The sequence below is a fragment of the Thamnophis sirtalis genome, unplaced genomic scaffold, assembly GCF_051295495.1.
Source record: "Thamnophis sirtalis isolate CommonGarterSnake01/CBP01778 unplaced genomic scaffold, rThaSir2_p1.2 scaffold_2, whole genome shotgun sequence".
NCBI lineage: Eukaryota > Metazoa > Chordata > Lepidosauria > Squamata > Natricidae > Thamnophis > Thamnophis sirtalis.
Window position 1 is genome coordinate 56,019,177 of NW_028261382.1, and position 24,615 is coordinate 56,043,791.

Consider the following 24,615-nt stretch of genomic DNA (forward strand, 5'->3'; position numbering starts at 1 on the left):
GGAAGTATCACGGGGCGGGGTTTGGAGGAGAGCCGGCCTCTGATTGGTGCGTTGGTGGGCGGGTCGCGTTACGAAGTCCCGCCTCCGCGTTTGCGTACGCCGGGGATGGCTAGCCTCGTAGTCAATCCGGAGGCGGAAGCGAAAGATGCTTCCGTAGAGAAACGAAAGCGAAAACCTGTAGAGTCGTCGCTTCTTCCGTTTTGGGAAGCACTGTCGGGTTCGCTTAGCACCTTGGCTGCATTTGAGTCCCTTTTTTGGTCAGAGTTCAGTTTTGGTAAAAATATATGCAGTATGTATTTGTGCATATATGTGTTATGGGTGGGCGGACGGGTGAGTGGAGGTTGGAAAGAAAGAAAGAAAGAAAGAAAGAAAGAAAGAAAGAAAGAAAGAAAGAAAGAAAGAGGGAGGGAGGGAGGGAGGGAGGGAGGGAGGGAGGGAGGGAAGGAAGGAAGGAAGGAAGGAAGGAAGGAAGGAAGGAAGGAAGGAAGGAAGGAAGGAAGGAAGGAAGGAAGGAAGGAAGGAAGGAAGGAAGGAAGGAAGGGATTGGGCATATACACACATGCATCACCATCATTTAGCCAGTGTCTGCCCACTGCAGGATGAAGGTCTCTCTCTCTCTCTCTCTCTCTCTCTCTCTCTCTCTCTCTCTCACACACACACACACACACACACACAAAATCGATGATGTATGGATACGTATATAATTTTCTGCATATGTGTGTCCATGCATACAATATTTCTGAAACAATTTCATTATTATGCAGTATGTATATTTGCACACTATGCAGTACATATGGGTAATAATTGAGCATCTAATTTAGGGAATACAGGCTTGTAAAAAGGGTTTGTATATTTCTGTGTTTGTGTATAAATATATCTATTTATCTAGATATATGATAGAGATGAAACAAAAAGGATAATAGACAAATAATGATAGGTAGGTAGGTAGGTAGGTAGGTAGGTAGGTAGGTAGGTAGGTAGGTAGGTAGGTAGGTAGGTAGGTAGGTAGGTAGGTAGATTAGATAGATAGATAGATAGATAGATAGATAGATAGATAGATAGATAGATAGATAGATAGATAGATAGAATGTAGAGATTAGATAGATAGATAGATAGATAGATAGATAGATAGATAGATAGATAGATAGATAGATAGATAGATATAGAATGTAGAGATCAAATAGATAGATAGAAAGATAGAAAGAAAGAAAGAAAGACAGATGATAGATAGATAGATAAATAGATAGATAGATAGATAGATAGATAGATAGATAGATAGATAGATAGATAGATAGATAGAATATAGAGATCAGATTAGAGAGAGAGAGGGAGGGAGAGAGAGGGGGAGACAGAGCGGGATAATAGATTAGATAGACATACAGAGACAGAGAGATGACAGGTTCGAGAGAAGTGCAAAGAGCTAGATAGAGAGGTAGATGAGAGGATGGATGGATGGATGGATGGATGGATGGATGGATAGATAGATAGATAGATAGATAGATAGATAGATAGATAGATAGATAGATAGATAGATAGATAGATAGATAGATAGATAGATAGGGATGGACGGATGATAGATGATATAGACAGAGATGTACCTACATCAATATACAATATACAATTTCAGATCTGTTTGTGTACATCAAATAAGCATCTCTCTCTCTCTGTCTGTCTGACTCTCTCTCTCTCTCTTCCTCCAAAGGGATCACCGGGCTGGATCCCATCCTGGGGGAAGAGGTGGGAGGAGGGACGTCTAGCTCCTCCTCGGAAGCCTCGTCCAGCTCCAGCCTCCCTCCGCCACCACTCGCCGCGCTGCAGAGCCGGGAAGGAAGCCCGACGCCTCCTTCTGCCCGCCCGCCCGCCGAAACGGTCAGTCTCCGGGGGTGAGTGGGTGGGTGGGTGTGTGGGTCGCTTGGCTGCAAAGCCGGGGGAGGGAGGAGAAGGGGAAGCGCCTGACCGCAGAGTCCGCCCACCCCGCTTCCGTGCGCGGCTGCGTCTCCAGGAGGAACCAGACTGGAAGCGCCGCTTCCCAGCTGGGTTGCAACGCAAGGCATTAGCAGGCGGATTCCTTCCCGCGCAAGGTTGCACCCGCGGTGCTGCGTGGGTGGGAATCCCTGTCCTCGGCCAGGCACTTTGCAAAGGGGGTGGGTGGGTGGTCAAGCGTGGTCCGGTCAAGGGGCTGCTTCCACCCACCCGCTCCCCATCCAGAAGCCCTACCTGGCCCCTCCGTTCTCGCTTCTCCCCTTTTCCCACGCCATCCCCACTCCCACGCAACTACCCCGGGATTTCCCCACCAGTCCCTAGCTTGGATGCCAGAAGCTGCGATAGCTTGGCTTGGGTGAAAAGAGAATGCCAGTCAAGTTGGTTTGTAAGGGAGAGTCCTTGTAGTAAGTGCATAGTTGAAGATCTTGGCCCTGGGGTGGGGAGTGTTCAAAAAATAATAAAGGTAAGTATGTGCTGGTCATTCCCGACTCTAGGGGGCACTGCTCATCTCCGTTTCAAAGCCAAAGAGCCAGCGCTGTCCGAAGACGTCTCCGTGGTCATGTGGCTGGCATGACTCAATGCCGAAGGAGCCTGGAACGCTGTTCCCTTCCCACCAAAGGTGGTCCCTATTTTTTACATGCATTTGTTACGTGCTTCCGAACTGCTAGTTTGGCAGAAGCTGGGACAAGGAACGGGATCTCACTCTGTTACGCGGCGCTAGGGATTCGAACCGCTGAACTGCCGACCTTTCTGTTCGACAAGCTCAGCGTCTTAGCCATTGAGCCACGTATAAAAAATAAATAGCCTAATTAAAGGAATGTGGGAACCAGGGGGCTTTGATTCACGAGGAGACAGAAATACATTCTTTGGGGAGAAGAAAGAGGAGAAATCGGCCAAAAATTTTTTTTTGTTTTGCTCCGCAATTGGGTGACTCACCATTTCAAAAGCTTTTTGTTCTTGTTTAAATTCCGGTCATCGTCGCCCATTAAGTCCAGGACGGCCACCAAGGCCTGCTGTTCAAATGCGGTGCCTTCCCCTCCGACACAGAGCCTGTGAAATTGAGGAGTGGGGAATTTGTTCCATCAGTTGCCCTCTTGCAGTTTTGGAGATCCTGCATAAGACCTGTGGACTTCAACTCCCAGAATCCCCCAGCCAGCATGCTTTAAGACCTGTGGACTTTAACTTCCAGAATCCCCCAGCCAGTATGCTTTAAGACCTGTGGACTTCAACTCCCAGAATCCCCCAGCCAGCATGCTTCAAGACCTGTGGACTTCAACTCCCAGAATCCCCCAGCCAGTATGCTTCAAGACCTGTGGACTTCAACTCCCAGAATCCCCCAGCCAGCATGCTTCAAGACCTGTGGACTTCAACTCCCAGAATCCCCCAGCCAGTATGCTTTAAGACCTGTGGACTTCAACTCCCAGAATCCCCCAGCCAGCATGCTTTAAGACCTGTGGACTTCAACTCCCAGAATCCCCCAGCCAGTATGCTTTAAGACCTGTGGACTTCAACTCCCAGAATCCCCCAGCCAGTATGCTTTAAGACCTGTGATTTCAACTCCCAGAATCCCCAAGCCAGCATGCTTCAAGACCTGTGGACTTCAACTCCCAGAATCCCCCAGCCAGCATGCTTCAAGACCTGTGGACTTCAACTCCCAGAATCCCCCAGCCAGTATGCTTCAAGACCACTGAGCCGCCGCATCCCTTGGGTTGCCAAAATAGACCACCCCTTAAATAGCCAGAAGGGTTTATCTGGAGTCCAGATTGCAGGATTGGCAATTCGGATATTCAGCAATGGAACAGGCATTGCAGTCTCTCAATCTGGGTTTGCGGTTTAAGGTTTGACGGGAGCACATTTGTGGGTTGTGTATCTGCAACGCATCCAGGATTCAGTTGGCCAGTTGAATTTGGGTTGTCTAGGCTCATTGGAGTTGGAGTCTCCCAATGTTTTGGAAAACCCAGATGTCCTTCTATGGGTCACACACCTTCGTGCTCGGCGACCAGGTTCGGCATGTTGTACAAACACAACAGTTGTGTTGTGTTATTTTGCAGCAGGTTAAGTGACCCCCATCAGTGTTAAGACATGACCAGGCTGAGCCCAAAGAGAGATTCCTTTCACGCCCAAAAGAGATCTTAAGGCCAGTCCACCTTGAATTCCCTTGAATTCTTATCTCCCGCCAATTTGCCTTGACTGTCAGTAGTTCGGATTCTTATTTAGAGACAGCACGAAGTAAACTTGTACTCATTTTGGGTCTTAATTCCCGGTTCCTGATTTCTTGCACCCGGCAATCCGTTCTGCCCATGCCCATTAATAATTGAAATCATTTCCTATTTCCATTCCATAATTCTCAGGAAGGGATGGTTGACGGATGAGAGCTTCTCTTGCCTCGGTCAGTTCCATGAAGGCCTCAGCGGGCTTGGGGGCTCCCTCGCAACGCAAAGGGAGAGTCTACAGGATCAAGGCCACAGCTTCCTTTGTGGACGAATCGCTCTTCGGTAACCAAGGAAAGCACCAACTGTCTGGCCCGGAGTTTGAACCACCCTGGAAGGAGGCCAAGACTCATGGTCAAAGACCCCTGCTATGGAGCCCGGAGGCCAGACGGGTAGATTCCAGTCCTTTGAAATCCCCCCAGTCGGTCAGCACCCCACGGAAGAGGAGTAAATACAGGTAGGGCCCATTTGGGGTGCGTGTGTGTGTGTGTGTGTGTGTGTGTGTGTGTGTGCGCGCGCAATAAGGGGAAGATGACCCAGTGCCTCACAGAGAGAGTATTTAAGATGAATGACGAGTGGGACTCGTTCGTTTCAAAACAGGCTGTCTCACAGCTAGATTGGGCCAAATTCACCCAACCAGCTTTCATGCTTAAGGCAGGACTAGAACTCACTATCTCCTAGTGATTGGTCCAAAGTAACCCAGCTGGCTTTCATGCCTAAAACAAGACTAGAATTCACCATCTCCTAGTGATTGGTTCAAAGTAACCCAGCTGGCTTTCATACTTAATACGGGACTAGAACTCACCATCTCCTAGTGATTGGTCCAAAGTTACACAGTTGGTTTTCATGCTTAATACAATACCAGAACTCTCTATCTCCTAGTGATTGGTCCAAAGTAACCCAGCTGGCTTTCATACTTAATACGGGACTAGAACTCACCATCTCCTAGTGATTGGTCCAAAGTAACCCAGCTGGCTTTCATACTTAATACGGGACCAGAACTCACCATCTCCTAGTGATTGGTCCAAAGTAACCCAGCAGGCTTTCATACTTAATACGGGACCAGAACTCACCATCTCCTAGTGATTGGTCCAAAGAAACCCAGCTGGCTTTCATACTTAATACGGGACTAGAACTCACCATCTCCTAGTGATGGGTCCAAAGTAACCCAGCTGGCTTTCATGCCTAAGGCAAGATTAGAACTCACCATCTCCTGGTGATTGGTCCAATGTTATCCAGTTAGTTTTCATGCTTCATACAGGACTAGAACTCACTGGCACCTAATGATTGATCCAAAGTTATCCAAAGAACTCACTATCTCCTAGTCCACAGTTACTCAGTCGATTTTATGCCTAAGGCGGGACTAGAACTCACTATCTCCTAGTAATTAGTCTAGTTACCCAACTGGCTTTCATGCCCAAGATGGGACTAGAACTCACCGAGCCGACTTTCACGCATAAAACTCAAAAGAAGTTACCGTATTTTTCAGATTATAAGACACACCTTTTTCCCTCAAAAAGCAGGCTGAAAATTTGGGTGCGTCTTATACACTGAATATACCATTTTTTGCCTCCCGAAACTCTGCCCCTTCACCAAAATGGCCGTGCATTGCCTTTAGGAGGCTTTCAGAGAGCTCCTGGGGGCTGGAGAAGGCAGAAATGAGCGAAAAACGGCCCGTTTTTTGCCCCCCCCCCCAGCCCCCAGCAGCACTCTATAAGCCTCCTTTTTTTTTTTTTTTGAAAAAAACTGGGCCATTTTTGGGAGGTTTGCAGAGTGCAAAACCTTTTTTTTTTTTAATTTTCCTCTTCAAAACCTTCCTGCATCTTATACTCCGGTGCGTCTTATACTCCGAAAAATACGGTAAACTTTTTCCATTGACGTCCGTCTCTCTCTCTCTTCCCTTCCGGAAGGTTGAAAAGCCACACGCCATCCTATTGCGACGAGACTCTCTTTGGGTCCAAGCCGGGAGGACGCGGATGGACAGCTTCTTGGGCCACCAGAGAAGATGTGGCTAAACTCCGTCCTCTGCTCTGGACTCCGCCTTCAGCTCCGAGAGACCGGCCAGTCCTTCCCCATCGTCCACCGAAGGAGGTGGTGGCCTCCACGGGGAACGGCAGATTTGAAGCCAATCACAAAGCAGGAACCTCTGCTTGGAAGCCACCTGAGAATCCTTCAGACGGGGCCACGAGAAGACCACGTTCCCAGTCCCTCACCAGACTGTATGATGCTTCCGATCGATTTCGCCCAGGAAGATCCCATAAACAGCAGGACCAACATACGCCCACTGCTTCTTCTGGAGTTCTTCTTACTCCACGTTGGAAAGCGTTGCCTGCTGCATCTGCTCGGACAACAGGTTCACAGCCAGAAAGACCTCCCTGGAGGTAGACCAGCCCAACCCATCCTGTAAGTGGACGGCTTCCGAAATCAGTGTGCTGGCTGGGGAATTCTGGGAGTGGCGGTCCACCCACGTTCGAAGTTTACCGAATTTAGGAAACGCAGCACGAAATGGAAGAGAATAGCGATACAATAGCTTATAGACTTATAGACCACTTCACAGTGCTTTTTCAGCCCTCTCTAAGCGGTTTACAAAGTCAGCCTCTTTCCCCCAACAATCTGGGTCCTCATTTTACCCACCCAGGAAGGAGGGAAGGCTGAGTCAACCGGGAAGGAAGGAAGGAAGGAAGGAAGGAAGGAAGGAAGGAAGGAAGGAAGGAAGGAAGGAAGGAAGGAAGGAAGGAAGGACAATAGCAATTGTACTTAGACTTATATACCGCTTCACAATGCTTTCCAGCCCTCTCTAAACGGTTTACAGAGTCAGCCTCTTTCCCCCAACAATCTGGGTCCTCATTTTACCCACCCAGGAAGGAGGGAAGGCTGAGTCAACCGGAAAGGAAGGAAGGAAGGAAGGAAGAAAGGAAGGAAGGAAGGAAGGAAGGAAGGAAGGACAATAGCAATTGTACTTAGACTTATATACCACTTCACAGTGCTTTCCAGCCCTCTCTAAACGGTTTACAGAGTCAGCCTCTTTCCCCCAACAATCTGGGTCCTCATTTTACTGACCTCAGAAGGATGGAAGGCTGAGTTCAACCGGAAGGAAGGAAGGAAGGAAGGAAGGAAGGAAGGAAGGAAGGAAGGAAGGAAGGAAGGAAGGAAGGAAGGAAGGAAGGAAGGGCAATAGCACAGACTTATAGAGCACTTCATAGTGCTTCATGATATCTGAACCTAGAACATAGGAATCATGTTTTTTTTCCAAAAAATATTTTTATTAGAGTTTTTTCCCATTTTTTAAAAAACAGATATCAGCTTTGAAACATTTCTACATCGTTAAGCATCCATTATACTACTTCTTTCTATCTATCTATCTATCTATCTATCTATCTATCTATCTATCTATCATCTATCTATCTACCTATCTATATCTCTATCTATCTATCTATCTAAAAGGGGCCTATAAATAAATAAATCTACAAATCTACAAATCTACAAATCTATCTATCTATCATCTATCTATCTATTTTTATATACCTTTATATACCTCTATCTCTGTCTGTCTGTCTGTCTATTTTTACACATTTTCATCTTCTCATATAGTTATTCCTATTATTCTTTCCATGTACTTATTTCTATACATCTTCGATCCTTCTATCCTTCTATGTACATATGTTTCTCTTACTTATCTTATTCAGTACTATTTTATTTACAGTCCATCTTACATTTCCTCCCCTCTTGTTAATTCTGCGGTTTTATGATTATTTTCTTATTTCTTAAACTTCCCATCCACCCCTTTATTGCTTTCTTATTATTTGCATCTTCCTTCTAGCCGTTTGTACCATAAATTCCATTCTGAGTAATAGATTCTTCTTTATCTTTTATTTCTTTCGTGAGTCATTTCAGCGCATTCTAATATATATATTTTTATCGCGTGTTCTTCTGTTGTATTTTTGTTTTTCCAATTCTGCGCGCCGATGATGCTTGCTGCCGTTATGACGTGTAATATTAAGTGTTTGATTTTATTCTGAGACAGAAATCATGTTTTTTATGCTGCCTCTCCAGCTTCCCTATTTAGGAATAAATTCCTTATTTAGCCCATAGATTTCCATCTCTGCTTTCTGCCAACAGATGGCATCGAAAGGCAAATAGCAAAATAAAAAGAGCCATTTAAGAAACTACACGAAAAGATTGGATTTCAAAGCGTTCACGTGAATATCATCTGCCCCACCACAGGTGGTCCTCAACAGTTCATTTAGCGACAATTCAAAGTTACGACGGCCCCGAAAAAAAAGTAACATTTATGGTCGTTTTTCACACTCGCGAGCTTTTTAGCAACCCCGGGATCGCTCGATCCAAATTCCGACGCGTGGCAACCGTTTCGTGCTTATGACCGCTGCTACGTCCCGGGGTCGCCTGATCCCCTTCGGACACCCGGAATGAATGAGGAAGCTGGATTCACTTAAGAACCAGGTTACTAATTGAGCATCTGCAGTGATTCACTTTATTAAGAACTAGATGATAACCCAGCATTGCCCGGGTATTTATTTATAGGGGGGAAATGTCTCGACCAAACGCCATTTCTAACGTTGGATTTTTCCCTCTTACCAGAGGGAGCCCCCTTGTGGGGTATTGTGAAGCCATTACCATGGCAACTCCACGGCGCTGTAGAGTAGAAGCCCTTTTTAAGGCAGTACGGTAGAAGCCATTTTAAGGCACAACAGGCAGTATCTTAACAGAACCCACATCCCTAGGAGTGTTAGGGGTGCCTTACCCCCACAGTATTTTTTTCCAGAGAGGAAGTCATCTGTGTACCAATTTAATTGTTCCAGGAGTTCCGGAGTTATGCTGGAACACACGCACACAGCCATTTTTAGATAGATAGATAAATAGATAGATGGATGGATGGACGGACGGACGGACGGAGGGAGGGAGGTGGATGGATGGGATAGATGAATTAATGGATGGATGGATAAATGGATGATAGAGATAGGTAGGGAGGTAGATAGATGATAGATAGATGGATGGATGGATGGATGGATGGATGGATGGAGGTGGGGGAGATAGCTGGATGGATGGGATAGATGAATGGATAGATGATAGAGATAGGTAGATGGGTAGGTAGGTAAGTAGGTAGGTAGGTAGATGATAGAGATGGATGGATGAGATGGATGGATGGATGATAGAGGTAGATGGATGGATGGATGGATGATAGAGGTAGATGGATGGATGATGGATAGATGGATGGATGGATGGATGGATGGATGGAAATGAGCTCATAAAAGGAGGCGAAACTCCCTTAACAAACATCTCCCTGAAGTGCAGAAATTTGGTTCTCAATTTTGGTCGTAAGCTGAGGACTACCTGTATACTTTTCTTCCAAACTTAGAAGAGAGAATTATAGGGCTGCAAGGGACCTCAGAGGTCTTCTAGTCCAACCCTCTGCTCAAAGGAGACCTTATTCCATTCCAGTCTCTCTCTCTCTTTTGAGGGGAAAGCCTCCAGTGTTGGAGCACCCGCAAGTTCTGAAGGCAAGCTGTTCCACTGATTATAATCGTTCTGGTTTTTTTATTTATTTGTAGGTTGTATCTCTCTTTTAAAGATCTCCCATCCATGACTTCTGGTGCTTTGGACAATAAGTTGACCCCCCCCACCCCCCTTCTCTGGGACACCCTCTCAAGTACTGGAAGGCAGCTGTCATATCACCCCCTCTACTGTCTCTCCGATAGACAAGTCATAGCTAGCATCCTCAACCATTGGTGGATTTCGAACCCAGATCCCTCATCATCATTGCGGTTCTTCTGGAAGACGCTAAGAGCGTTTCCGTAAATGTAGAGTATGTTTTGTCCCCGATGGTTTGTTTGACAGTGTCTTGGTTTCCAGCGTACTTTTTAAAATTAGTGTTTAAAACAAAGTCGGATGGAGCTTGGCTGGGATAGAAAGGTGGGGGGGGGGGAATTTGGCTCCTGCTTTGATTTGCTTCGTTGTCGTTAGTGAATAAATGGCAATGGGCCAAGTTGACATAACATATCACATTATATAAACAAACAAAACCACTTTTTTCTGTGCCTGTTTTTTGTCGTCCTCCTCCTCTCTGCACACCCCACTCCCTTCTAGCACTGATGATGTTACCTAGTTGGGTAATGAGACGTCTGCAAGAAAACCAGCAAGCTCAGAGAGCACCAAGGACCCCACAGTCCTCCTCCTCCTCCTCTCCACAAACCCCACACCCTTCTAGCACTGATGATGTTACCTAGTTGGGTAAAGAAACATCTGCGAGAAAAAAAAGCCAACTCAGAGAGCACCAAGGACTCCACAGTCTTCCTCCTCCTTCTCTTTGCACACCCCACTCCCTTCTAGCACTGATGATGTTACCTAGTGGGGTAATGAAACATCTGCAAGAAAGCAAACAAGCTCAGAGAGCATCAAGGACCCTACAGTCCTCCTCCTCTTCCTCCTCCTCCTCCTAAACCCCAGGCCCTTCTAGCACTGATGATGTTACCTAGTGGGGTAATGAAACGTCTGCAAGAAAGCAAACAAGCTCAGAGAGCATCAAGGACCTTACAGTCCTCCTCCTCCTCCTCTTCTTCCTCCTCCTCCTCCTCCTCCTCTTCTTCTTCCTCCTCCTCCTCCTCCTCCTCTTCTTCTTCCTCCTCCTCCTCCTAAACCCCAGGCCCTTCTAGCACTGATGATGTTACCTAGTGGGGTAATGAAACGTCTGCAAGAAAGCAAACAAGCTCAGAGAGCATCAAGGACCTTACAGTCCTCCTCCTTCTCCTCCTCCTCCTCCTCCTCTTCTTCTTCTTCCTCCTCCTCCTAAACCCCAGGCCCTTATAGCACTGATGATGTTACCTAATGAAATGTCTATAAGAAAAAAACAGCCAAGCTCAGAGAGCACCAAAGACCTCTGCTCTCTGCGATGTTTCTCCCTTTTCAATTCGAGATAAGAGAGATTTGGGGTTGGGGGGGGGGGAGAATGATTTTGACAGGTCCCCCATCTTTTTAAAGGATCAACTTTATTAAAGGGTGTCCCAGAACCTTCCAAGGGTTCCCCATCCCTCTCCGGGGCAGCCCATCCCCAAAAGAAGAGAACGGCCAGGCGTTGACCAACGCTTATTTCCTGCCCTTCTTCCCCTTCCCCTTCTTCTTCCTTTTGCTCCGTAACAACGACCTCACTAAGTAGCCCTTCCAGACGGCCTGGATGAGAGTCGCAGCGCGGGCCAGGATGGCCAGCTCCTTCTCCGCTTTGTCTTTCTGTTCCTGCTTCACCTTCCTCTCCTCCACGATCTGGCAGTATTCCTCGTCCAGCCGGGTGTATCTCTCCCGCAGGTGGGCCAAATCCTCCTTCTCGACCACATAGACTTCATCGATCTCATCGATTTCCTCCTGGGGGAATGGAAGGAGTCGAAGTTTTATGAGCCCTTTTTTATTTTCTTTCACTTGCCATGGTTAATTAATTCGTTGTTTTTTTTAAAATTTGTTTTTTTTAAATTTCAATTTAAAAACAAATAGCAATAGCAGTAGACTTATATACCGCTTCATAGGCCTTTCAGGCCTCTCTAAGCGGTTTACAGAGAGTCAGCATATTGCCCCCAACAATCTGGGTCCTCATTTTACCCACCTCGGAAGGATGGAAGGCTGAGTCAACCCTGAGCCGGTGAGATTTGAACCTGCTGACCTGCTGATCTAGCAGTAGCCTGCAGTGCTGCATTTAACCACTGCGCCACCTTGGCTCTTATTGTACAAATACAACATCTTTCTTTACATGTTATAGAAAATGTATCAGTCAGTCACAAATAAACTTTGGTACATCTCCTCCACAGTCAACAAACATAACTCATATTAACTCAAGTGTTTTAACTCAGATATTCATACATATCACCATCGTCATATATCCATTTTAATTTGGCTGTAATTATTATTTAAAAATATTGATAATAATAATAATCTTAAACAATACATGCCCACACCAGTGGGAAAAGAAAAAATCAAAACAATAAAACAAAAACAAAAAAGACAAAAACAAAGAAGACAAAAAGAACAAAAAACAAGGCAGGGAGGAAAAAAGAAAAAAAAAAACAAAAACAGGTATATATTATATATATAAAAAAAGTATATCAGCTGGTTACAATATGTTTTGGTGCATCTCTTCCATTAATTCATATTAATTCAAATATCTTAACTCAAATGTTTACCATATTGACATCATTATACCTCCACTTCTAGTTAGCTACAGTTATTTAAACATCCTTCAAGCTTAACTATGCCAAAGAGTTAATCCATAACCACATGCTGACATTTCATTTACTTGTTTGTAAAGTCCCCTATTGACATCAAATCCTCATATCCTATTTTAGCTGAACATCCATAATATTTAATACCAAGAATTCCATCTTCCATGCAATATAATTTATTATCATTCTCAATTAATTCGTAATTTAATGAGCTTATATGCCGCCCAACCCTGGAGGACTCCGGGCGGCTTACAAATACAAGATAAAATAAAATAACAAATAGGGGAGAGAAACAAAAACAGTTTAAGGAACACAACATACATTTGGCTTAGCTGGATTTGCAATTAGTTGGACCTGATTTATAAATCAACAACCCCAGGCCTGCCGGAACAGCCAGGTTTTTGGTGGCTTTTTGGAAGGCCGCGAGAGTAGGAAGGGTCCGGATCTCTGCTGGTAGATCGTTCCACAGAGCCGGAGCAGCTACAGAAAAGGCTCTCCCCCCCAGTGGTCGCCAGCCGGCATTGTCCGGTCGACGGCACCCGGAGGAGGCCTAGCCTGTGAGTTCTTATCGGCCGTTGGGAGGTATGCAGCAGGAGGCGGTCTCTCAGATATCCAGGTCCAAGGCCATGTAGGGCTTTAAAGGTAATCACCAGCACTTTGTAGCGCGTCCGGAGACCAATAGGGAGCCAGTGCAGCTCGCGGAGGATAGGTGTAACATGGGTGTACCGAGGTACACCCGATATTGCTCGCGCGGCTGCATTCTGGACCAACTGTAGTCTCCGAACACTCCGAACACTTAACACTTGTTAAGCGAATCGCAGCAGCTTTAAGTGAATCTCTGGGCTCCTTAAGCAAATCCCCCCCCCCCCATTGATTTCCCTTGCCGGAAGCCTAGCAGATTACAGATTAACAGAGTTGGAATAGAAGAGAATATAAGCATAGAAGAAAAACAGGATGTAACCACATACAGACAGCTTCTTACCATAAAAAGAGGTGTATTACAGTTAAAACCTCTGAATGTACTGAAAGAGAAAAGGGTAATTCAAACCTGGTTTCAGTATGGGCAGCTACAGGCCAGATGAAAAAAAGGACCAGAAAATTGGTATTATGCAAAATGAGGATAACTTAGTAAAACAAATTAGGGACCAAAGTCAAATGCATATAAAAAGGTTATATAATATATTGATAGAAATAGATTCTGAAACAGAGCTAGTTAAAGACTGTATGGTAAAGTGGGCACAAAATTTTGAGGAACCAATAATGATGGAAACATGGGAAAAGATATGGGTAAGAAACGTAAAATTTACGCAAGCCCAAAACCTGAGAGAGAATTTCTACAAGATGTTTTATAGATGGCATTTAGAACCTAAAATAGCTTGTATGTATCTGAATTTACAACCTAAATGCTGGAGATGTGATTGTGCTGATGCTACATATTACCATATATGGTGGACTTGTAAAAAGGTCAAAGCATTTTGGATAAAAATATGGTGGATTATTCAAAGTATTCTTAAAAAGAGCATAAAGTTTACTCCTCAGTTATTCTTGTTAGGTATAATTACAGACTGTACAGTTATAGAGACTAACTTGATTCTGAATTTAACAACAGCAGCAAGATTGTTGGTGGCGCAGTACTGGAAGAAGGAAGAATTGCCTATCATTCAAGAATGGACGTTAAAAGTAACAAACCTAGCAGAGATGGCTAAAATATCAGCATACCTCAAGGACCATTCAGATGAGAAATACAAGCTGGAATGGAGAAGATGGACTGATTATATTCAAAATAAATATGGGACTAAGAAACTTCAGATAGCTTATGAATGAATGAGCAAGGAATGTTACAACTTATCTAAAGTTAGCTTTACAAAAAGGGAGTTAAAGTACAAGGGAGGGATGACGCTAAAGTTAGTTTATTAACTATTATTAGTATATGGTTGCTAAATGTTTATCCCCTGTATTTGCTCTGGGAGGTTGGTGGGGGGGAGGGGGGAGGGGATATGGGATCGGGGCGGAGGGAGGTGGAAGGTATATAATTGTAAAACTCATTAAAACTTTTAATAAAAAAAAGAAATAAAGAAAAAAAAACAGAGTTGGAAGGGACCTTGTAGGTCATCTAGTCCAACCCCCAGCCAGCAAAGGCCACCCATCTTCGAGCTGCCGAAGTTGGGAAACACTGGGTTACCTGAATCTCACAAGGAAGTGTCATGCCCCTGTTGGAGCCTGAATCTGAGCTGGAATACAAGAGATTGAGGGGGCGACTTCTTTGGCTTTGGAGGAAAATGGGGAAGGGCAGGACCAGTCAGGCCTGGGCTTTTCAGGAGTAGGATATCTTGTAGACAGGTGGAACAGGGGCAGGATGAACATGAGAGACAGAGCTCAGGCGAGGAGCAAGGACCACCTGCTCCTGATCCAAGAGCCCGGAGAGTGGAGAGAAGGCGAGAACAGCATGGTGAAATCTAACTAAGGTCATAATCTCAATGGCAGGAATGCCATAAGGAGGATTTATCCTGCAATTAAGGCTTAGTATTGATTAGTTGATTTTTATTGATTGATTGGTCCTTCGGCCATATCAAAGCGCAGAGTTCCAGAAACAAATTATTACTAAAATTTGATGAGAAGTTTAAAATGAATTAGATAAAATAAAATTTAAAAGGAAATTGGAATAAAACACAATTTAAAATGAAATTAGAATGAAATACAATAATAATTAAGCCTTAGTTTAAAAGACCTGTCTACTTATTTTTGCACATGATCTCTCAAGAGGAAAATAGCTTTTTTTTCTCCTTTTAATCCCTCACATCGGGGGGGGGGGAGTTGGGGCCATGAAATGGCACTCATACTGGCCGGATGCCCTTCCCGACGCCTGCGTGGAGTTCACATCAGACCCCTAACCCATCGCGCCCAGATAGAGAAACATCTGCCTCTGCCTGGGATCGAACCCACAGCCTCCTGAGCGTGAGGCAAGAGCGCTACCTCTAGGCCACCGCACCGTCATTCTCAAGAATAGCTCAACGAGGGAAAAGGGAAGAAGCTCATATTTTACCTGCTTTTCAATCATTTCGATATCGTATTTTTGGACCCAGTTTTCTATCTCCATTTCCACCTTGTATTTTTTCTAAAAAGGAAATAAGATCAGAGTAAAAATGGTCAGCTTGGCAGCAAAAATTATGATTCCGGTCTTGAAGGTTGGGGGACGGCTGCTGTCAGGGTGTGCAAATGTGTTTCATAGATTAGAGATTAGATTAATTAATAGAGTTGGAAGGGACCTTGTAGGTCATCTAGTCCAACCCCCCGCCCAAGCAGGAGACCCTACACCATTTCGGACAGATGACAGTCCTATCTCTTCTTGAAAGCTTCCAGGGATGAAGCTCCCACAACCTCTGAATACAGAATAATAACAGATTAACAGGTCATCTGTAGGTCATCTATTGTAGGTCATCATTGCACACAGGGTCATTGCACACAGGGTGTGCAAATGTGTTTCATAGATTAGAGATTAGATTAATTAATAGAGTTGGAAGGGACCTTGTAGGTCATCTAGTCCAACCCCGCACCCAAGCAGGAGACCCTACACCATTTCAGTCTCTTCTTGAAAGCCTCCAGTGATGAAGCTCCCACAACTTCCGAAGGCAGCTTCTGTTTCACTGGTTGATTGCTCTGTCAGGAAATTCCTCCTTATTTCCAGGTTGAATCTCTCCTTGGTCAGTTTCCATCCGTTCTTCCTTGTCTGGCCTTCAGCTGGAAAACAGGTTGACCCCTTCCTCTCTGTGGCAGCCCCTCAAATATTGGAAGGTTGCTATCCTGTCTCCCCTGGTCCTTCTCTTGACTAGCCAGGCCCAGTTCCTGCAACCGCTCTTCGTATGTTTTAGCCTCCAGTCCCCTCATCATCCTGGTTGCTCTTCTCTACCCTCTTTCTAGAGTCTCAAAATCTTTTTATAGTGTGGTGACCAAAACTGGATGCAATACTCTAGGTATGGTCTTACTAAGGCTTTATAGAGTGGCATTAGTACCTCCCTTGGTCTTGATTGTATCCTTCTGTTAATGCAATTTAGGATTGTGTTGGCTACCGCCGCACACGGCTGGCTCCCATTTAACTGGCTGTCCACCAGTGGTGGGATTCAGCCGGTTCGCACCTATTCGGGCAAACCGGTTGGTAACTTTCTAAGCAGTTCGGAGAACCGGTTGTTGGAAGAAATCTCCTTTTGGTTTTTCCCCACTTTACAGGGCTAATCCTGTAAGGAAGGCAGGAAAGGAACATTCTGGTGTTGTTTCTAGCCTCATCTTTATTGCCCTGCTTGCAGAAACTGCCTCTCCTGTTAACATTGTAACAGCTTATTGCATTGTAACAGCCTAAGGTGAAGCGCCCATCAACGTGAGTGACATTGAGTTGGCCACACCCAACCAGTGACATGACCACCGAGCCACACCTACCCAGCCGGTCATTAGGGCAGAAAACCGGTTGCTAAATTATTTGAATCCCACTAATGTCCACTAAGACTCCAAGATCCCTCTCACAGTCACTGCTCTTAAGACTGGTTTCTCTGCTCAGCCTCCGCCGGGACTCACCTTCCGATGGTTGAGTTCCACCTCTCGGTCTTCAGCCACCAGGGCGTTGAACTGAGCCCGCAGCTGCTGCAGCTCCTGTTGCAGCTTGGCGCATTTCGACTGGGAAGTGCGCACCTCCGTTTTGTGCTGCTTCTCGGCTTCCGCCCGCGTGTGCTGGATTTGGCTTTCGGAGAACTTGGCCAGATTGTACAAGTGGGTTTTCAGGTCTTTGATGACGGCGTTCTTCTTGGAAATCTGGAAGAAGAAGAAGGAAGAAGGAAGAAGGAAGAAGGAAGAAGGAAGAAGGAAGAAGGAAGAAGGAAGAAGGAAGAAGGAAGAAGGAAGAAGGAGAAGGAGAAGGAGAAGGAGAAGAAGAAGAAGAAGAAGAAGAAGAAGAAGAAGAAGAAGAAGAAGAAGAAGAAGAAGAAGAAGAAGAAGAAGAAGAAGAAACGACAACTTTGGAATCCAACTCTCCAGCTGGGTGGAATCTTCTGAAAAGACCCACTGGATCCAAACCACACTTAGAATATCCCTGTTGAGGATTAGCGGAGTCGAAATTGGTCCCAGCAGTCAAAGCTGGACAAGATTTTTTTTGTTGAAGGGTCCAGTTCATCATCATTTAACGACCCCATAATCCCTGGCGGGGTGGAGTCTCGGCAACTGAATGGAGCTAGCAGAGGGTGTGGATGGCCAGATGCCTTTCCTGTCGCCAGAGCAGTGTTTTGTTCAGCAGATATGTTCCCATTGTGCCGAGGGAGAGAAATATCTGCCTCTACCTAGAATCGAACTCCCAGCCTCCTGATTGTGAGGCCAGAGCTTCACCTCTCGCACCACTCTCATTGAAGGGTCCAGTTCCCCTCCCTAGAGACATAGTCACTAATACAGGTGGTCCTCAAATTACGACCAACATTGAGCCCAACATATCTGTGGGTGAGCTGGTGGTCGCAAGTCGAGGATGGATAATCTCTCTCCAGGTTTGGCATGAAAAAGTTATCTTATCTTGAAGCTGACAAATATGTCAGACTCAATTACGGTCATAAATCGAGGGCCATCTCTCTAGTGAGCCGAGGTGGCGCAGTGGTTAGAGTGCAGCACTGCAGGCTACTTCAGCTGACTGCTAGCTGCAGTTCGGCGGTTCAAATCTCACCAGCTCAAGGTTGACTCAGCCTTCCATCCTTCCAAGGTGGGTAAAATGAGGACCCAGATTGTTGGGGGCAATATGCTGACTCTGTAAACCGCTTAGAGAAGGCTAAAAGCCCTATGAAGCGGTATATGTCTAACTGCTATTGCTATTGCTAGTCAAATGTATTTTTTAAAAAATTGATCTTCCCTTCAATCACGTCTAGTTGTCTGAGGCTACCTGTAGTTTTTCTTGGCAAGGATTTGCCATTGCCTCTTTCCTAGGGCTGAGGGAGAGAGGCTGGCTCAAGGTCATGCCTAACAGCAGGACTACAACTCAGTTTCCCAGTTTTTAGCCCAGTCGCCGGACCTAACTAGTTCTCAAGTGTTTTTCTATTATTTCTCTCTTTTTTTCCCCCTTCCCATTCAATCATGTCTGTTTCTTCGAAACTGCCCGCCCAAAGTCTTATCAAAGTTTCAGGGGTTTGTCATTGCCGCCTTACTAGGGTTGAGAGAAAGCGCCTGGCCCAAGCTCAACCCGCTGGCTTGATGCCTAAGGTGAGACCAGAGTTCTAGAACTCCCATTTTCTAACTCGGCATCTTCATCATTACACCACACTGGCTCTTACGGTTAAATCTATGCTCCCTTTTTTTTTTTTGCTTACGATCTGGTTTTCCAAGGGAAACAGCCCATTTTGGCAACTCGTTAAATCTCGTGTTTGGCCGGCCAAATGGACCACAGTTAGATCCTGCCTGCTTAGCTCCACCACTGTTGTGGCCCGCCAGCAGCCGGCAGAGCTGGTGGCTGACTCAGACAGTGAGGAGGTTGGGGAGGAAGATGGGCCAATCCTGGAGTCTGGGGAAGGCTCGGACGAGGGCTCTACACCGGAGGCAGAAATGGGGCCAGGGCTGTCCGACAGTTATCAGCTGCCTTCGGAGTCGGATATCCGTGGGGCAGAAGAGCAGCTGGAGCCTGTTCCCAAGTGTGCGCATGCGCAGAGTTGCCAGACGAAGGGAACAGCTAAAGAACAGGGGTCGACTTGGTAGTAAAGCCACAGGTGGGTGGTGAATGGCCCCTCCCAGAGGGAATAAAAGAGGAGCGAAAGCGGAGTGGAGTTTGCAGGAGGGTCGACTTGGGAGTAAGGCCGCAGGTGGACGGTGAATAGGGAATAAAAGAGGAGCGAAAGGGGAGTGGAGTTTGCAGGAGACAATTAGTTCATTCCTGCATTCCTGCCAAATATTGTGGCGTCTGAAAGATATCGGCTTGGCTACTCTCCAAGCCTGATCAAGGTCGGTAATTGTGAACTCTCTCGAAAGACTGTGGGAGAGGAAAGACTTTGCTGGAGAGGAATTCACTGTCCATGAAATAAAAGGGGTTTATCAGGACGAGGAGTTTATCGGCTTCGTGCTGCTGGGGAAGCCTACGGCACAACAACCATCCTACCTCCTCATCCCTATTCTGCACGGCTGCAGTAAGTTCGTCTTCCAGAGTTGCCGCGGTCTCCGTGTTTTTCTTGTCTCTCTGGAAGACTTCGTACAAAAACCGAGATTTCTCCTTTTCTTCTAGAGGGGTGGTGAGGAGCTGCTCGAAGAGGAAGCCCCTCTGCTTGGACAAGCAATGAATAAATTTGTGGACGGACGGGTCCCTGGTGTAAGACACCTCTTTCAGAGCTTGGCAAGCGCCAGTGTTGGTGTAAAGCAGGCGTAGGATATTTCGGACCGAGCTTTTAAGGCCTTGAACATGCAACGTGAGATGGCCATCGGGATCCACTAGGCCAAAGAAAGTTCCCTTCCCGGAGCCTATATAGAGCATATTTTCTTCTTCCGGGTGGGACAGCATACATTCCAGGATGTTTGAGAGCCGGAAATGTTCTCGGAAGGCTCCCGTGAGGTCAGGACCCAAGAAGGGCTTAAAATCATCGAGGTTCTCGATGACGTGGGAGAAGACACTGACCAGTTCTATCTTGAAGATGGTTTCATCCAAGACGGATATGATCCTCTTGGTCTCAACAGTGCTCAGCTTCGACCGAGCGGGATCCAAGATCCTTAAGGGAGCTCGGATAGCCTTTTTCGGGCGGATGGAATCCACCAGCTCGTAAGACGTGGAGACCAATTCCGTCGTCATCTTTTCTGCTGCTTTTGAATCTCCCGGCAAGGCTTCGGTTGTTCGAATGCCTTTGTTTTAGGAGCCCCGAGGAAGAGGATTCTAAGACGGAGCAATGGGCGCGAGGATTAACCTTGAGGGACAGAACGAAGAGAGGAAACCAATGTTCAGAGAAGAGGCATCGGAGTCCAGGGCGGAAATGTAACGTGGGAAAGAGTCTCAGACACGACCCTCGCTATTTCCTCCTGAAGATAAAGATAAAACAAGGACTGTGTAACCTTATAATAAAATAATGATTGAAATGAACAATAAAGCAAAGGGGATACCGATAATGATAGCTGCCTTAGGTACAATCCCAAAACATCTGGAGCAGTGGGGAAATTCAATTTTTTTTTTTACTACCGGTTCTGTGGGCATGGCTCGGTGGGTGTGGTAGGGAAAGGATACTGCAAAATCCCCATTCTCCCCCTCCCTCACTTCAGAGGAAGGGTACTGCAAAATCTCCATTCCCATCCCACTCTGGGGCCAGCCAGAGGTGGTATTTGCCGGTTCTGCGAACTCAAAATTTCCTCTACCGGTTCTCCAGAACCTGATGAATTTCCCACCTGATCGTCAGCCCCCCTTGAACACCATCGGCATTGACAAAATCCCCATCAGTCAATTGCAAAAAGACAGCTTTAATTTAGAACAGTTTACATCCTGCGAGGATAGCTTTAATACCAACAAACAACCACCTCTGCCTATCCCAGATTCATGGGAAGGACTGACTGGATGGATAAAAATACCAAATTGAGACTGGCTGATGGCGTTACCAGCCCTAATAATGATCTGGAGCATCCCTTGAACTCCGTCGGCGTTGACAAAATCCCCATCGGTCAATTGCAAAAAGGCAGCTTGGCTTGGAACAGCTGACATCCTGCGATGATATCTTTAATATTATTAAATAATAACATCTGCCTATCTTGATGGGAAGGACTCGATAGGCGAACCAAAATACCAAATCTTGTTTGAACATCTGGCTGTGTGATGAACAGACGAATAATAAAAATGAAATATAATAATAATAATTATAATTATACAGGTAGTCCTTGAGTGATGACCCCAATTGAACCCAAAATGTATGTTGCTAACTGAAACATTTATTCAGTGAGTTTGCTCCATTTGCATGACTTTTCTTGCCGCTGTTCTTAAGTGAATCATTGCAGTTGTTCAATTAGTGACATGGTCGTTAAGCGAATCTGATTTTTCCCATTGAATTGGCTGGTTGCCGGGTTGCAAAACGGGATCCCTGGGACACCGCAACCGTCATAAATGTGAGTCAGTTGCCAAGCATCTGGATTTTGATCACGGGACCGCAGGGATGCTGCAACGGTTGTTAAGTGTGAAAAATGGCCATAAGTCACTTTTTCCCCCACCGCTGTTGTGACTCTGAATGGTCACTGAGTTGCTGTCACTTGAGGACTACCTGTGCTCTGTAGGTGGATAAAAATGTCAAACCTGCCTTAAGCAATCATAATAAAATCATAATAAAATCATAATAAAATCATAATAAAATTAGTAATATAATAGAAATGGAGTATAATATTGTATAACATTTCAATGCAATAATGCCATATAAACAAATGTAATAAAATGATCTGCAATATTATAAAACGATATATTATTAATTAATATAATTAGTATAAAATATAACCCGTGCAGGAAAAGCATCATTTTTAACTTTTGCAACTCACCCGACCTAAAAGCGAAAGCCCCCCCCCACGGTTACCATGACAACGGCTTCCCTTCCGTAAAGTCCTCTCGTTACCGGGTAACGCTGGACCGCGTGAGGAGGGGGAGCTTTTACTAGCCAATCGAAGCCCTCGTTGCTCCCACTGTGGTCGTTCCGACAGCCAAGACGTGGCCAATAAGAGGCGTCAATGCGATGGCGCCTTGCTCCTCCCACTTCCCACGTGCCTCTTAAAGTGGGCATGGATACGATAGTAAGAGAAGGTGGCATACACTTCGGGTTGTCAGTTGACCTTAGTGGGAGGCCAAGCGGAAAGAGAGCGATACATCGCCTGAAGTTAAACGAATTTATAAACAGGCTGTGATCCAGATACTCAAATGAACTCTTATACTTGTTGTACAAGGGCTAATTCTGGCCGTTTAACTGGCGGCAACCTTGATAGAGAACCGGCGTTTGCAGGCAACCATACGTTTCCTTATCTCTTCGCGGTAGTAGAGGCGTAGCGCATTCCAGGACAGGACGTCGGAAAAGGGCAAGCCAATAGCGCATGCGCGCTCCTAAAGCCTCTAGGGAACGCGGTAAACAAGGATTCTACCACCACTTCCGGGTACCAATAGGACGCTGCTTGTGCTGCATGTAGAGTGGAGACATTAATTAAATACCTTCTATTTAATAGCTCCTAATAATCTCTTGCTGGTTGGGGATGATGGAAATTGTGGTCCCACATCCTTCCAAGGCTGCAGGTTGGGAGATGAGTGGTGCAATCCTAGGGATGCGAACTTAAATCCGTATTATTATTCCCAGGGAATGTCTATAGATAGCATTACAACTTGCAAAAATACATCTTTTTAAAATAATAATAATAACAATAATAATAATAATAATAATAATAATAATAATAAATAATCCTTCTCCCCACTTCCCCGGGTTGCAAGCCTCGCTTTTTCCCCACCAAACCGCAAATAAAAAGGACTCTTGCAAAAGTCATCAGCCCGCTTTGCATTAAAAGGGATTAACTGGAGGGTCTCAACGTCTTCCTAGCCGGCTCCTTCGCCCACTTTGGTTAGCAAGGCACATTTGCAAAGTATCCCGCTTGCAGGGTCTCCTCCTGCTTGAGCGGGGTGTGTGTGTGTGTGAGATTGGGGGTTGGACTAGATGACCTCTAATGTCCCTTCCAACTCTGTTAAAAAGAAGTCGGAAAGGGTGGGGGCGGAAACTGGAGCACATATTGCAAAAGGAAGAAAGAAAAAAACTTCTCTTTAAATGACCTCTGCAAGCCCTGGACTAACCACGATGATTGCAAACCAGGGTTAGAAGCCTGGGTTGAAAAGAGATTTTTTTTTAAAGGAAGAGGGAGGGAAGTTGGAGGTTCCCACGCTTTATTTACGCGCTGCCTGCTTCCCCGCCTCCTTTGGACTCGTGTTTGGCTGCTTCCTCCTCCTCCTCCTCCTCCTCCTCTTCCTCCTCCTTCCTAACTCGTCGGAAAGAAAAGCTGCGGAGGCCCGAAAACGGGAAAGAGCCCTTGGCGTTTGCAATTCCATTTGCATTGCATTGCATTGCATTTCTTCTTCTTTTCTTTTCTTTTTTTGCAAACGACACTTTTTGCCGACACGCGTTGGCCCAAGATCATGGGAACGCCGGCAAATCCCCGAGACGGGCTCCCGCTTTGATCATCAAACAAACAAGGAAAGGAGAAAGGGAGGGGGGGGGGGGAAACCAGGAGCGCCCCGTGCAGCAGAGCCGGTTCGGGGAGGGCGGTGGGCTTCTTCTCCCCCTCTCCATGGCTGGGTGCCTCGAAGAGGACGACGTCCCCCTGATCTTGACCTTAGAGGACGGCAGGAGACGGAGGGTCGATCCGGAGGGGGTCCCCAACGAAAGTAAGCCAACTTTTCTGCCCCCCCCCTTCTCTCTTTCTCTGGGATGCGAAGCTGAGACGCGCTTGGCAAGCGGCTCCAGTGGGCTTCTTGGGTGGGGAGGGGGCTCTGCGTGTCTTTAGAAAGAGGGAAAGGGATGGGGGTGGGGTGGGGGTCCCGACAGCGGCATCCCGCCTGCGGAGAGGTGGTCCCCCTTTACGAAACTGAAGTGGGGAGGGGGAGAGGGGGGATAGAGACAGTTTAGAGAGGTAGAGACAGACAGACAGGCAGTGATTTTGTGTGTGTGTGTGTAGGTATACGTATACATATATATATATATATAGCACAAATATATCAGCACAAATATAACACACATATATATATATACATACATATACATGTATATATATATATATGTGTGTGTGTGTGTGTGTGTGTGTGTGTGTGTATATATATATATATATATATATATATATATATATATATATATATATATACACACACACATACACACACACATAGAGAAACAGTGATTAGATAGATAGATAGATAGATGATAGATAGATAGATAGATGATAGATAGAAAGAGAGAGAATGATATATAGATAAATAAACAGAGACAGTGAGATATATATAGAGAGAGGGAGGGAGGCAAGGCAAGGAGATAGATAGAATTTTATATATATATGTGTGTATGTGTGTGTATGTGTGTGTGTGTGTATATATATAGATAGATAGAGAGAGAGAGAGAGAATGATATATAGATAGTTACACAGAGACAGAGAGGTAGGTAGGTAGGTAGGTAGAGAGAGAGAGGGAGAGAGAATGATATATAGATAAATAAACAGAG

The 24,615-nt window shown here is 45.7% G+C and overlaps 3 protein-coding genes across 5 annotated transcripts in view; 2 read left to right on the forward strand and 1 right to left on the reverse strand.

The window, feature by feature from the left end:
- The first annotated feature begins 1,792 nt into the window (after positions 1-1,792).
- On the forward strand, positions 1,793-10,238 carry RITA1 (RBPJ interacting and tubulin associated 1). Of its 2 annotated transcripts, none has more exons than XM_087705654.1 (4): positions 1,793-1,869; positions 4,335-4,650; positions 6,104-6,596; positions 9,764-10,238. In XM_087705654.1, the coding sequence occupies exons 2-3, from the start codon at positions 4,352-4,354 to the stop codon at positions 6,576-6,578; spliced, it is 774 nt and encodes a 257-aa protein (XP_087561780.1). In that variant the 5' UTR covers positions 1,793-1,869; positions 4,335-4,351; the 3' UTR covers positions 6,579-6,596; positions 9,764-10,238. The 2 variants fall into 2 exon arrangements, with proteins under 2 accessions (XP_087561780.1, XP_087561781.1); XM_087705655.1 differs by lacking the exon at positions 1,793-1,869 and adding an exon at positions 2,540-2,602.
- Positions 10,239-11,249: 1,011 nt separating this feature from the next.
- DRC10 (dynein regulatory complex subunit 10) lies at positions 11,250-21,940 on the reverse strand. Its single transcript, XM_087705656.1, has 5 exons — positions 21,917-21,940; positions 19,524-20,428; positions 16,982-17,215; positions 15,459-15,530; positions 11,250-11,567 (listed from the first exon to the last, which is right to left on the reverse strand). The coding sequence occupies exons 2-5, from the start codon at positions 20,202-20,204 to the stop codon at positions 11,295-11,297; spliced, it is 1,260 nt and encodes a 419-aa protein (XP_087561782.1). The 5' UTR covers positions 20,205-20,428; positions 21,917-21,940; the 3' UTR covers positions 11,250-11,294.
- A 1,441-nt stretch (positions 21,941-23,381) lies between these two features.
- The window catches only part of TPCN1 (two pore segment channel 1), a 44,564-nt gene continuing 43,330 nt past the window's right edge, over positions 23,382-24,615 (forward strand). For both annotated transcript variants that reach the window (XM_087705659.1, XM_087705660.1), the window contains exon 1: positions 23,382-23,789. In XM_087705659.1, the coding sequence (XP_087561785.1) occupies positions 23,693-23,789 (97 nt within the window). In that variant the 5' untranslated portion in view covers positions 23,382-23,692. The remainder of the gene's footprint in view (positions 23,790-24,615) is intronic.

Coding starts and splice junctions, on each gene's coding strand:
- RITA1 (XM_087705654.1), top strand. CDS start 4,352: ATGAGAGCTTCTCTTGCCTCGGTCAGTTCCATGAAGGCCTCAGCGGGC. Junction 4,651..6,103: donor CGGAAGAGGAGTAAATACAG/GTAGGGCCCATT, acceptor CCCTTCCGGAAG/GTTGAAAAGCCACACGCCAT.
- DRC10 (XM_087705656.1), bottom strand. CDS start 20,204: ATGACGACGGAATTGGTCTCCACGTCTTACGAGCTGGTGGATTCCATC. Junction 15,531..16,981: donor TGGAACTCAACCATCGGAAG/GTGAGTCCCGGC, acceptor TTTCCTTTTTAG/AAAAAATACAAGGTGGAAAT. Junction 11,568..15,458: donor TCGAAATGATTGAAAAGCAG/GTAAAATATGAG, acceptor CCATTCCCCCAG/GAGGAAATCGATGAGATCGA.